At 38.1% G+C, this 15,225-nt stretch overlaps 1 protein-coding gene across 1 annotated transcript in view; it reads right to left on the reverse strand.

Moving 5' to 3' along the window:
• The window catches only part of FAM114A2 (family with sequence similarity 114 member A2), a 92,432-nt gene that overhangs the window by 31,688 nt on the left and 45,519 nt on the right, over window positions 1-15,225 (reverse strand). Inside the window, 5 exon segments of the mRNA XM_053718699.1 lie at window positions 1,173-1,309; window positions 1,942-2,052; window positions 5,219-5,298; window positions 11,634-11,727; window positions 11,729-11,755. Of these exon segments, the coding sequence (XP_053574674.1) occupies window positions 1,173-1,309; window positions 1,942-2,052; window positions 5,219-5,298; window positions 11,634-11,727; window positions 11,729-11,755 (449 nt within the window).

Raw genomic sequence — 15,225 nt, forward strand, 5'->3', positions numbered from 1 at the left:
GGAAAACACTTTAAATCAAGTTAACAAGCAAATATAAAAAACGGTACTGTGCCTTTAAGAGAAACAAATTTTGTCAGAATTTGAAAAACAGTGAAAAAATGCAGTAACTCAAACAAAATTTTTACAGTGTGTATAATAGGCTAACAGAGCATTGCACCCACTTGCAAATGGATGATTAACCCCTTAGTTAAAAAAACGGATCAAAAAAACAAAATAGACGTTTTTTAACAGTCACAACCAACTGGCACAGCAAGCTGTGGCCCTACCTTCCCCAATAAACGACTTTGGAAAGCCTTTGGGCCCTTTAGAGATGGCCTATAGCATTCAGAGGGCCTTTGAGGGAAGCTGGATGTCACAGTTTGTAATTTTAACTGCACCAACTGTAACTTTTATACTACAACAGTGGAAATTGTTTCTAGTCAAAATTTAAGCCAGCCATGTGGAAAAAACTAGGCCCCAATAAAGTTTTATCACCAAAGCATATATAAAAACGATTAAACATGCCAGCAAACGTTTTATATTGTAAATATCATAAGGGTATTACCCCTGGGAGTAAGCATGATACCAGTCGTTATTAAAGCACTGTATTCAGGCTTAACTTACATTAATCCGGTATCAGCAGCATTTTCTAGTGTTTTCCATCTCTAGAAAAAATTATAACTGCACATACCTGATAGCAGAATAAACTGCACGCCATTCTCTCGCTGAAGTTACCTCATCTGTGTAATCCCCTCAGACATATGTGAGAATAGCAATGGATCTTAGTTACAACCTGCTAAGATCATAGAAACCTCAGGCAGATTCTTCTTCTATTTACTGCCTGAGATAAAATAGCACAACTCCGGTACTATTTAAAAATAACAAACTTTTGATTGAAGAAAATAAACTAGCTATATTTAACCACTCTCTCCTACAACGTCCTTGCTTGTTGAGAGTTGCAAGAGAATGACTGGCTATGACAGTTAGGGGAGGAGCTATATTACAGCTCTGCTGTGGGTGTCCTCTTGCAACTTCCTGTTGGGAATGAGAATATCCCACAAGTAATGGATGATCCGTGGACTGGATACACCTTACAAGAGAAATATAACCCTTTTTGTTTAAACTGTACTGCAATAATAGATGACATGGAACAAAAAGTCTGCAGACAGATGACCGAGATTGAGGGTACTTACTGTGATAGAGCTTTGCCTCGTGCTATTGCTGGCACTTGGGTCTCTCCGTGCAAGATAAGTGTGGCTGATTTGTGAAATATATCCATAGAGCAGGCAGTCAGTTCAGCAAGGCTTCGAACAGCAAACTCATGGATATCCTGTTTACGTGAAAAGACACTGAGAATTGTTGCACTTTCAACAACATTAATTATTTAAAGAGATAGAATAGTCAAAATTAAACTTTTATGATTCAAATAGAGCATGCAATTTTAAGCAACTTTCTAATTTACATTTTCCTTCATTCTCTTGGTATCTTCATTTGAAAAAGCAAGAATGTAAGCGTAGGAGCCAGCTTGCTGACTGGTGTCTAAATTTAGCCAACAATCAGCAAGCTCTACCCAAAGTGTTCCTAAGCTTACATTCCTGTTTTGTTTTGTTTTCAAATAAGGATACCAAGAGAATGAAGAAAATTTGATAATAGGAGTAAATTAGAAAGTTGCTTAAAATTGCATGCTCTATCTGGATCATGAAAGAAAAAAATTGTGTTTCATATCTCTTTAAATAGGTATTTTGTAGCTGCATTAGTTATTACATTATCTGCAGAAATTACTTTTTTTTGTTTTGTAGATATAAATATAGTCACAAACAAGTTTCCACACTCAGGTTTCTCTTAAATGTTTATGCATAGGACAGCAATATTTTTTAATGAGGGTCCACATTGGAATTTCGTGGTCTCAAAGATTCATTGAGCCAGTTTTGTTTGTTTCTGTTTTAGTGCTACATTTGTTACCTCCACAGTTGTTTTCTTATGTTGCTCATCAGTGTTTGAGTTAGGCTCCTCCTCTTTTTCTGCCAGATCCTCCTCTTGTTTAGCCATCCAATCATAGCAAGCTTTGTGTGCCTGAAATGGTAAAGAAACACATATAATTCAATGCTTTAAATGTGTAATAAAATATATATAACACCATTCTCTAAGAAAGCACTCACATTTTTTTCCCCATAAAACATGTTTATTCCTTCAAATTTCAAATATTATGATATAATTACTGTATATACTGTATGATATATATATAAAGACTTTCTATGTGTTGTGTTAATGATTTTGCTTTGTAACTTTTCCCTATGGGCTTTGCACTCAGGTTTGCCTGGAGTTAACTGCCCAAGTCCCTGAAAGCTGTGCAGCTGTCTGAGTTTTCCCGGTTCATAGGATGTGTACCCAGTCCTGGTACACTGAGAGTGCAGCCAATTTCCATTTTTGTATGTGTCTAGGGAAATTACAAAGGGCATGTGTCACCCTTGTTTGTACCTCATTGTGTTTGGTTAAAAGCATGCATTGTGTGACTGTAGGTTAGGGACCCAGGGAGGTTAAGACCTTGACATATATTTGGGCATATCGCCATTTGACCAAATGCTGTAACTAACTCTTCCATTTTTCTTTATATCTAGCTGTGTGCTAGATTTAATTCATAACTGAAACACTTTCAGTTATTACAAGTGCTGCCACCTTGTGGTCCTAAATAGCAAAATCATTTACAGTCCATGATCTTTCACTTAGCAACATGTATATCAATAAATTAACTGAGACATCTTTCATAAAGGTTCACAAACTTCTGTCAAAGCAATTTCTAACACAAATGTCTTTATAAATGTAGAATCTGATATTGTTAGAATACAGCAATATACTCTTCTATGTAATTATTTTGTAAAAATGATAAGCAGGACATTGTTGTCAGTGCGGTCTATGAGGCTGATGTGAGTGCAGAATTATGCAACCAACTGGGAACTTCACTATTAGAAACAGTCACATATGAGGATGTAATTTGCAAAGGAAAAGGCTATGTAATGTTTTAACAATTAAACTTTAATGCAATCTATCTTTTCATTTCACTGTGTTATGGGCTGGTTTCCAGATAATTAAGTGAATTTAGGGGGAAAAAATTACTTTTCTTCTAATGTAGGTAATAACATCTGAATATATAAATTGTCATCATTTATTTCTTGGTCGCCTTACATTATCTAACACTGTAGGGACCTTGTTTTCCCTCTAATTTAGTCATTAAAGGGACATTAAACACTTTGAGATGGTAATATAAAATGATAAATTGTATATATAAAACAGCTCTGCAATATAATTATTTATTTTGTCCTCTTTGCTTGTAATTCCATTCTGAAATTGTGAGCTTTTCAGTTCCTGTTAGAAATGGAAGTGCAGAACATTGTTAAATCCAGCACAACTATTGGCTGCACACTCTAATGACCTATGTATAACTGTCTCTAATTGGCCACAGTAGAGAAGGTAACACAAGTTACAACATGGCAGCTCCCAGTGTTTTATAGACACTAAAACTTTACACTTATTTTGTCACTTTTTAATCAACTAATGAAACTTTAAAAAATACATCTACATGTTACTCATGGACTAATCTTTTCTTTTAATGTATCATTCTATCTAGCATAGTTTTAGTGTTTAATGTCCCTTTAAAGTGATCACCTCTGTATCACTTTGTTGTTAATGCTTTCCTCTAATCCGCTATACCGATACCGTCCTTTCTCTAAAAACTTAAAAATAGGTACATCTCCATTTCATTACAAAGCCAAATATTTTCTTAATAATAAACTACTGTAAATCATTCTATACATTAAACTTTACTTGGAATACTATACTGATTTTTGTATCATAGAAACCATTTTTAAATTTTTGTAAGCAAAAGCCATCAGTCAGCGCACAGGCTAAGTGGCGCCACAGTGGCAGGGTAGGGGTTATTAGAGCAGGGGGCTTTTTTCCACTTTTCTCTCTCCATTGAAGTCACGTTAAAGCAGTCACAATATTTTAACTTCTGCTCTTTGCGTGCGTCGGGTTAGTGCGCAAACGAAAACAATTTATCTTCAAATTGTAATACACACGCTACCCGACGTGCATAAAGAGCAAAGGTCGAGGGCAGTTAGCGTGCGAGCGGGAGTGGTAATTTACCGCTCCACTCATAATCTAGCCCTTCATATTTTTGTTTATGTTGTGTTAAAGAGACCTATGGAAGTTGAGGTCCTGATAAAAGCAACTAAGAGCTGTCTGTTGGTTCTATGAATTGCTTATTGTGCAACTGATTTAAACAGAAATAAAGGAAAATAAAAGTGCAAAATTAAATTAAACGGCTCTAATGTGTTTCTTTCATATAACTGAAAAGGGGTTAAACACACAGTTAAAATCATCTGTCAAGCGGCTGTGCGCTACTAGGACCTATCTGAACACATCTGTTGAGCCAATGACAAGAAGGCATATGTGTAGCCTCCAATCACCAGCTGGCTCCCAGTAATGAATTGCTGCTCCTGAGCCTATCTAGGTATCAATTTCAACAAAGGATACCAAGAGACCAAAGCCAATTTCATTATAGACATAAATGTAAAAGTATCTTAAAATAGCATGCTCTATCATAACCATGTAAGTTTAATTCCATGTCCCTTTAACCAGCCATTAGCACTCAGAAAATAATACTCATATTCATAAAAAACTAAAAAAGACCCTTTATTTTGGGGGCATTAGGGGCACTACGTAGTTTTTAGGCATTAAAAGTGGCGGTGTGGGGTGTTAGAGTAAAAAAACGGCACAGAAACTTATATTAACTTTGGGAACTGTAATGTTCCCTGTAAATATATATGTATATGCTTATATACATATATATGTATGTGTTAATATGTGCATATATAATATTTTAAAACATAAATATATATGTATAAATTCATATACATATAAATTCGAAGGTCATAACTGCGCGACTTATCCACTCTTCGCTGCGTTTAGGTTCTGTGCCGTGTATGACGGCATCAGAATGAGGCTCCCATTGAAACCTATGGATGCGCGCTCTTGTTAACACAATGCTTTTGTGCAATATTGCACCTAACTCATATACCAGCGCACATTTGCGTGCACTAGTATTACTCAGTTGAGCACAAATATTGCTTTATGGAAGCAATATTTTGCGCTCAACTTGTGATCTGGCCCAATGTGTTGTAACCCTCTTTGACAGCCAACAGGTTATAGTCAGCAGAAGCACATATATATGAATACTCACTCTGGTTATTTTCTCTGCCCTGACTGGGATTTGCAATTCTTTAAAGAGTGCAATTACATCCTGGCTAAATTCTTCTTCTCCTGTGCAAAAACAGGAATCATGAAGTGACAGCATTAGTAAAATCATGCAAAACAATTACAACACTGAATATACATTTACATTTGTATTAACATAAAAGAAAATCTTGTTTTTTTGCTTGTGGACATCCTCATTAATAAACTAAAAAAAAATTATTTGTTACTAGTGTTTTCTCTGGTTATTCGAACCCGACAAACCTGGCAGGATATGCTGAGCTCTGCAATTTATCCCCATTTAAAACATAATTGTAAAATAACCTTAAATAATGCAGTGCTGCAGTTCCACCAGTAGTTTATGATAAGGAGTTTAAGTCTAGTAGATATACAAACATCTGGATTAAAATTTGGGCACAGATGTGCAGGTTACAAATGTTTCTGTCTCTCTTGCTATTTAACTCCTATACAATTCATTTTTAATAAACATTATTGCTTTTAAATGAGCATCACTCATTTTTGTTCTAAAATGGATTACATTAATAAAATTCTGGTGTCTAATAAAGCTACTTTTTGATATTTCGCCCCGTTGGCTAATATAACTGTGCCCCTGTCATGACACTCACTGAGCATTACACACACATAGAGGCCTACTTATCAAGCCGTCAACTTACTTGCATCAACGGCACCAATACGCTCGCCTGACATCCGCCTAACATGCTGCCGTGAACCTGAATACGTTCTCCAAAGTTAACAAAAAAGATGTCAAAAAGCCGCTCACCAAGTACAGGGCGATGAGCAGCGGACTGTTGTTAACTAACAGTCATCAATCTTGCTGCTATTCGGCTTTTTCACAGCTTTATTGGTATACTGTCACTAAACACCCACACTATACTACACTGTTTTACCCCTATCCCGCTGCTCACGGACCCCGCCGCAACTAAATAAAGTTATTAATCCCTAAAACCGCCAGCCCCCCCACATCGCCATAAACTAAATTAACCGATTAACACCCTAAACCTAACAACACGCTAACATTGCTGACGCGGACCTGAATACGCTCTCCAAAGTTACCAAAAAAGCTGTCAAAAAGCCGCGCACACAAGTACAGGGCGATGAGCAGCGGACTGTTGTTAACTAACAGTCATCAATCTTGCTGCTATTCGGCTTTTTCACAGCTTTATTGGTATACTGTCACTAAACACCCACACTATACTACACTGTTTTAACCCCTATCCCGCTGCTCACAGACCCCGCCGCAACTAAATAAAGTTATTAATCCCTAAACCGCCATAAACTAAATTAACCGATTAACACCTAAACCTAATAACCCGCTAACTTTATATTAAATATTAACTCATCCCTATCTTATAAATACATTTAAACTTACCTTTAGAATTAAAATAAACTATATTAAACTATAATTAACCTACAAAAATCAGAAAAAAGACAGATGCGCCACATGGCCCAATATTGTTTGTTCAACACAGTGAATATGGTCCTAGTTGTGTCAGTACAAACTCACAATTTAGGGAGCACTCCAATTAGTGCAATAGAAGCAGTCTGGGATCATCACAGTCACCCAGCAGACTGACCTCTTGGATAGGAAGGATTAATCTGTGTTGGAAATACAAAGAGACACAAAGTGTGCCTATATAGGCCTAGTACAGTTTGGACCCAAAACGTAGTACTGTGTATAGTTGGTAATATACTCCACAATTGGTAAAGCTCTTCAGTGATGCTAATCAGGCAGGATGGGATCAATACAGTCACCCCAACAGACTATGACAGGGTTCCCACAGGAGGCAATCAGGCAGAAGTCCAAAAAGGCCAAAATTGGTCCAAATAATGCACAAGAGCAAGTGTTTTATAAAAAAAGTAATATAGTTTACTATTTAAAACAAGTAAAAACAAGCGACGCATTTCTCAGCACACAAGCTGTTTCATCAGGTAAGCCTGATGAAACAGCTTGTGTGCTGAGAAACGCGTCGCTTGTTTTTACTTGTTTTTAAATAGTAAAACTATATTACTTTTTTATAAAACACTTGCTCTTGTGCATTATTTGGACCAATTTTGGCCTTTTTGGACTTCTGCTGATTGCCTCCTGTGGTAACCCTGTCATAGTCTGTTGGGTGACTGTATTGATCCCATCCTGCCTGATTAGCATCACTGAAGATGCTTTACCAATTGTGAGTATATTACCAACTATACACAGTACTACGTCTTGGGTCCAAACTGTACTAGGCCATATAGGCACCTTTGTGTCTCTTTGTATTTCCACCACAGATTAATCCTTCCTATCCAAGAGGTCGGTCTGCTGGGTGACTATGATTGATCCCAGACTGCTTCTATTGCACTAACTGGAGTGCTCCCTAAATTGTGAGTTTGTACTGACACAACTAGACCATATTCACTGTGTTGAACAAACAATATTGGGCCATGTGGCGCATCTGTCTTTTTTCTGTTTTGTAGATCAACTCTATGGGATCCTGGCATGGTTCTCTACAGATTGCTGTCTATGATTACCCTCATTTTACTCCTCAGAGACTCTTTATTTGTATGATTGGAATTATATGGAGTACCACTAACTGGTCTATGCACTGATTGTGATATATTTTATAATATATGATTTTATGATTTCTGTTTAACAGATCTGATATTTATTTCAACACCATATTAGGTTTGATACACTTGTATATCTTAGGGCGCCCCCTATCTTATAGGAATATTAATTAACCTACCCTATTATACTAAAATCACATTAAACTATATTAAACTAATAATTAATCTACCCTAACTGTTATACTAAAATTACATTAAACCATATTAAACTAATAATTAATCTACCATAACTATTAGACTAAAATACATTAAACTATATTAAACTAATAATTCATCTACCATAACTATTAGACTAAAATACTTAAAACTACAAATTAAATTAACTAAATTATATATTTAAAAACCTAACCCTACTCAAATTATTTAAATCTACTAGTAAAAATTACTAAATTACAAAAAACTAACAACTAAGTTACAAAAAAAACTAACAACTAAGTTACAAAAAATAACAAACACCAAGTTACAAAAAAACAATAAACACTAAGTTACACAAAATAAAAAATAAATTATCAAAGATTTAAACTAATTACACCTAATCTAAGGGCCCTATGAAAATAAAAACCCTAGCCTACAATAAACTACAAATAGCCCTTAAAAGGGCCTTTGCGGGGCATTGCCCCAAAGAAATCAGCACTTTTACCTGTAAATAAAAAATACAACAGACCAACCCCCAACAGTAAAACTAACCACCCCACAACAACCAACCCCCCAAATAAAACACTAACTAAAGAAACCTAAGCTCACCCGTTGCCCTGAAAAGGGCATTGTATGGCATTGCCTTTAAAAGGGCAATTAGCTCTATTGCACCAAAACCCTAATCTAAAAATAAAACCCACCCCAATAATCCCTTAAAAAATCCTAACACTAACCCCTGAAGATCGACTTACAGTTTTGAAGATCCGACATCCATCCTCCAAGAAGCCGGCATGAAGTCCTCATCGAAGCTGGAGAAGTCTTCATCTAAGCGGCCAAAGTCTTCATCCAAGCCCGCAGAAGTCTTCACCCAGACGACATCTTCTATCTTCATCCATCCCGCGAGGAGCGGGTCCATCTTCAAGACATCCGGCGCGGAGCATCCTCTTCTTTCCGACGACTCCCGACAAATGAAGGTTCCTTTAAGTGACATTATCCAAGATGGCATCCCTTAGATTCCGATTGGCTGATAGAATTCTATCAGTCAATCGGAATTAAGGTTGAAAAAATCCTATTGGCTGATGCAATCAGCCAAATAGGTTGAACTTTAATCCTATTGGCTGATGCAATCAGCCAATAAGATTGAGCTCGCATTCTATTGGCTGATTGGAACAGTCAATAGAATGCAAGCTCAATCCTATTGGCTGATTGGATCAGCCAATAGGATTGAAGTTCAATCCTATTGGCTGATTGCATCAACCAATAGGATTTTTTCAACCTTAATTCCGATTGGCTGATAGAATTGGGATAGTCAATTGGAATCTAAGGGACGCCATCTTGGATGACGTCACTTAAAGGAACCTTCATTCGTCGGGAGTCGTCGGAAGAAAGAGGATGCTCCGCGCCGGATATCTTGAAGATGGACCCGCTCCTCGCCGGATGGATGAAGATAGAAGATGCCGTCTGGGTGAAGACTTTTGCGGCTTGGATGAAGACTTCTCCCGGCTTCGGTGGATGACTTCTGCCGGCTTCTTGGAGGATGGATGTCCGATCTTCAAAACTGTAAGTCGATCTTCAGGGGTTAGTGTTAGGATATTTTAAGGGTTTATTGGGTGGGTTTTAGTTTTAGATTAGGGTTTGGGCGCCAACAGAGCTAAAAGCCCTTTTAAGGGCAATGCCCATCCAAATGTCCTTTTCAGGGCAATGGGGAGCTTAGGTTTTTTTAGTTAGTGTTTTATTTGATGGGGTTGGTTGTGTGGGTGGTTGGTTTTATTTTTTATTTACAGGTAAAATAGCTGATTTCTTTGGGGCAATGCCCCGCAAAAGGCCCTTTTAAAGGCTTATTTTGTAGTTTATTGTAGGTTAGGGTTTTTTTTTATTTGCGGGGGGCTTTTTTATATTCATAGGACCCTTAGATTAGGTGTAATTAGATTCAATTTTTGATAATTTATTTTTATTTTTGTAACTTAGTGTTGATTTTTTTGTGTAAACTTAGTGTTTGTTATTTTTTGTAACTAAGTTGTTAGTTTTTTGTAACTTAGTAATTTTTTAGTGTAGATTTTAAATTATTTGGAGTAGGGTTAGTTTCTAAATATATAATATAGTTAATTTAATTTGTAGTTTAATGTAGTTTTAATATAACAGTTAGGGTAGATTAATGATTAATTTAATATAGTTTAATATAATTTTATTTTAAAAAGTTAGTGTAGATTAATTAGTTTAATATAGTTTAATGGAATTTTATTATAATAGTTTAGGTAGATTAATTAATAGTTTAATATAGTTTAATTTAATTCTAAAGTTAAGTTTAAATTTATTATAAGATAGGGATGAGTTAATATTGATATAAAGTTAGCGTTTGTTAGGTTTAGGGGTTAATAGGGTAATTTAGTTTATGGCGAGGTGGGTGGACTGCGGTTTAGGGGTTAATACCTTAATTAGTTGTGGTGGGGCTCCGGAGCGGCGGGATAGGAGTTATAAGTATAATGTAGGTGGCGGCGTGGCAGATTAGGGGTTAATAAGTATAATGTAGGTGGCGGCGGTGGCTGGGTGGCAGATTAGGGGTTAATAAGTATAATGTAGGTGGGCGGTGGTGTAGGGGATGGCAAATTAGGTGTGTTTAGTACTCGGGGTATATGTTAGGGTGTTAGGTGTAAACTAAACTTTATTCTCCCATAGGAATCAATGGGATATCGGCAGCAGCAAACATGAGCTTTCACTGCTTTCAGACTCCCATTGATTCCTATGAAAAGCAGGTACGCTGGGGCCGGAATAGTGGGGAGCGACCTGTGTAGAAATTAGATAACTACAAAAGTAGTCAGATAGTGCCGAATTTGCATTCGGAACATCTGTAATGACGTAAGCATCGATCGTGTGTCGACTGAGACTGGCGGATCGTATGTTACGTCACAAAATTCTACTTTTGCCGGTCTGTAGGCTTTGATAACTAAGGGGAATCAGGCTCTCAACAATTACGCTGCGGAATTCCAGCATATTTGCGGTTGACGGCTTGGATAAAATAGGGGCCATAGTCTGCTTGTTTAATAAAAACAGCTTTTAATGAACTATTTTCAAACAAAAATATGATAGTACTGATCATTTGTTTTCATACGTATAATAGGATATGAAACCCAATTTTTTCTAAATGTAGCCACCAATCAGCAAGCGCTACCCAGTGTTCTGAACCAAAAATGGGCCGAACCTAAGCTTACATTCCTGCTTTTTTAAAAAAAAAATAAAGATACCAAGAGAAAAAAGAAAAAATTATAATAGGAGTAAATAAAAAAAGTTGCTTAAAAATGCATGCTCTGTCCTGATTAATGGAAGAAAAAAATTGTGTTTCATATCTCTTTAATATAGAAGCCATGTAAAAAACTATTATTTCTCAGGGAAAATTATCACAAGCAAAGACCTCCCCTACATTTGTAAAAGTGTGTTAATCTCATTAGTCGCAGCACTTTGGAACACAATGAGCATTTACAAAGACTATTAATAAATTTGCCTTTTGGCAAAATGATGAAATAAAAGGCACCCCTGATTCTGACAAAAAAAAAAAAGAGAGCACCATGGGGAATACGGCGGAACTAATTATGTCTATTTTACATTCTAGGAGCTCTCAGTCACACGATGGTATCAGGAAGAAATTGTACCCTTCTCCACGTCATCTTCATCATCAAACTCTTCTAAGGAGAAGGTCTCCTTTAGGGACTCCAGCTCTAACTTCAGCGTTTCAAGCTCCTCTCCCCGACAGAGCACTGAGGACAGATTTTACCTGGGTAGAAGCATTGAGAATACTGAACAGGAAGAGGCTTGCTTTTCAGATGAATGAAATCTAGTGCTTTTAATTAATATTAATGAATATATGAATAAACCTGCATTCAAACATTAAGCAGTTGTCATCAGTGGCTGAATTAATTAGCTGCAAATGGTTTACTTTAGCTTTGGCGGATGTGTATATTTTCCTCCTGTGAATATCTGTGAAAATCATATGAACCCCCCTGAAATTCCCACAATACCAGTTACCTTTTAAAGAAGGTCCCTCGTTTCTCAATAGTTAATTTCCCACCATTTGACAATTACTATGACAATACTGACAGCAAACCCCAAAAGTGGGACGTTAGAAAAAATATTGCACTTTACATGAACTCTCTTCAAAGGATATGTTATCATCAATGCATCATTATTTTTTCACCCCAGCAGCCTATTTTATTGTAGCTTGAAGAAAAAATGCAGCATTTCAGCCTCAAAATACAGACACAAACATGTGACCTCTTATTTAAAAGCAGCAATCTACATTGTTTAAAGGGACAGGAACCTAAAAAATGTATTTTGTGATTTGGATAGAACTTTCCAATTTACTTATATCACATTTTCTTCATTCTCTTGTATCCATTGCTGTAGGAACAGCATTGCACTACTGGCAGCTAGCTGAACACATCTAGTGAGCTAATCACAAGAGACAAATGTGTGCAGGCACCAATCAGCAGCTAGCTCCCACTAGTGTAGGATATGTGTGTATTCTTTTTCAACAAGGAAATACCAGGAGAACAAAGCAAATTTGAAAACAGAAGTGAATTTAAAAGTGTCTTAAAATTACATTCTCTATTTCAGGGTGTATTAATGCCTAGGCCAAGGCCCATGCCTAGTGTGGCAAATTTGGGGGGGGACAGCACTTTTTTCCATTGCCCCCGGCCACTGCACTAGTGTGTACTGTACTTAAAAAAATAAAATTGACTCATTCCGACTTGTCGGCCAATGTCATGCAATGTCTACCAATAGCCACTGCCCTGCTGTTTGCACAGAGCCATGCACATGCGCACCGCACATGATCTCCCAGGCAGGCCTAGACGGCAATTGGATTTACCTGATAAATGTATTTCTTTTTGACACGATGAGTCCACGGATCATCTTAATTACTAATGGGATATTCACATCCTGGTTAGCAGGAGGCGGCAAAGAGCACCACAGCAAAGCTGTTAAATGGGCTCCTCCTCCCTTCCCTCCCACTCCAGTTATTCGACCGAAGTTAAGGATAAAAGGAAAAACCAAGGTGCAGAGGTGTCTGAATTTTATAATAACCAACAACCTGTCTTACAAGACAGGGCAGGGCCGTGGACTCATCGTGTCAAAAAAGAAATACATTTATCAGGTAAAGCATAAATTTTCTTTTCTTTTTTATGACCCGATGAGTCCACGGATTATCTTAATTACTAATGGGATTCAATACCCAAGCTAGAGTACACAGATGATTCGGGAGGGACAAGACAGGGAACCTAAACGGAAGGCACCACTGCTTGAAGAGAACCTTCTCCCAAAAGCGGCCTCAGCCGAGGCAAAAGTGTCAAATTTGTAGAACTTTGAAAAAGTGTGAAGAGAGGACCAAGTTGCAGCCTTGCAAATCTGTTCCACAGAAGCTTCATTTTTGAATGCCCATGAGATGAAGCAACAGCCCTCGTGGAATGAGCCGTAACTCTCTCAGGACCTGCTGTCCAGCAGTGTCATATGCAAAACGTATGATACTCTTCAGCCAAAAAGAAAGAGAAGTAGCCGTAGCTTTCTGTCCCTTACATTTCCTGAGAAAATTACAAACAAAGAAGGAAGACTGACGAAAGGTCCTTAGTTGCCTGCAGGTAAAACTTTAAAGCACGGACCACGGCCAAATTGTGCAGAAGTTGTTCTTTCTTAGAAGAAGGATTAGGACACAAAGAAGTAACAATAATCTCCTGATTAATGTTCCGATCAGAAACAACCTTAGGAAGAAATCCTAATTTAGTACGTAAAACTACCTTATCTGAATGGAAAATAAGGTAAGGAGACTCATACTGTAATGCCGAGAGCTCTGACACTCTACGAGCCGAAGAAATCGCAACAAGAAATAAAACTTTCCAAGATAACAACTTAATATCTAAGGAATGCATAGGCTCAAACGGAGCCCCTTTAAGAACTAAATTAAGACTCCATGGAGAAGTAACTGGTTTGAACACAGGCCATGATCCTGACCAAGGCCTGACAAAATGAGTGTGCATCTGGGACATCCGCCAGATGTTTGTGTAACAAAAAAGATAATGCTGAGATTTTGACCCTTTAGGGAACTTGTCGATAAACCTTTCTCCAACCCTTCTTGGAGAAAATAAAAAATTCTAGGAATTCAAACTCTGCTCCATGAGTAGCCCTTGGATTCACACCAATAGAGATATTTATGCCAAATCATATGGTAAATCCTTCTAGTTACAGGCTTACGAGCCTGAATCATGGTCTCTATGACAGAGTCAGAAAAGACCCCTGCTTGGATAAAATTAAGCGTTCAATCTCCAAGCAGTCAGCTTCAGAGAAACTAGATTTGGGAGAAGGAAGGACCCTTGAATTAGATGGTCCTCCTCAACGGAAGTCTCCAAGGTGGCAGAGATGACATGTCCACCAGATCTGCATACCAAATCTGCGAGGCCAAGCAGGAGCAATGAGGATCACCGACGCCCTCTCCTGCTTGATTTGAGCAATGACCCGAGGAAGAAGCGCAAACGGAGGAAATAGGTATGCTAGACTGAAGGTCCAAGGAACCGGCCAGAGCATCTATCAGTTCCCGCCTGGGGGTCCCTGGACCTCGACACGTATCTCGGGAGCTTGGTGCATTCTGTCGAGATGCCATGAGATCTAATTCCAGCTGACCCCACTTGAGAATCAGGCTGGAGAACACTTCCAGATGGAAGTCCACCTCCCCAGTTGTCCACACCTGGGGATTGTGGATCGCCTACAGGTAGCAAGAATGGGCCTCCGCCCACTGAATTATCTTGGTTACCTCCGTCATCGCTAAGGAACTCCTTGTTCCTCCCTGATTATTGATGTAAGCCACGTGAAAGTTATGTTGTCCGACTGGAACCTGATAAACTGGACCGAGGCTTACTGAGGCAGGCCAGAAGAGCATTGAAGATCACTCTCAGTTCCAGGATGTTTATAGGAAAGCACCCACTCTGACTGAGTCCAAACTCCCTGAGCTTTTCGAGAACCCCAGACTGTCTCCCCACCATAGAAGGCTGGCGTCTGTTGTCACAATCACCCAAGATGGTCTGCGAAAGGCAGGGTTCCCTGAGAAAGATGATACAGAGACAACCACAAATGAAAAGGAATCCCTTGTCTCCTACTCCAGAGTAGTGTTCGAGGAGACAAATACGCATAATCTCCATTCCATTGCCTGAGCATGCTTAACTGCAGAGGTCTGAGGTGAAACCGAGCAAACAGAATGAT

This window comes from Bombina bombina, chromosome 6 (assembly GCF_027579735.1).
Source record: "Bombina bombina isolate aBomBom1 chromosome 6, aBomBom1.pri, whole genome shotgun sequence".
In the NCBI taxonomy this organism is placed as follows: Eukaryota; Metazoa; Chordata; class Amphibia; order Anura; family Bombinatoridae; genus Bombina; species Bombina bombina.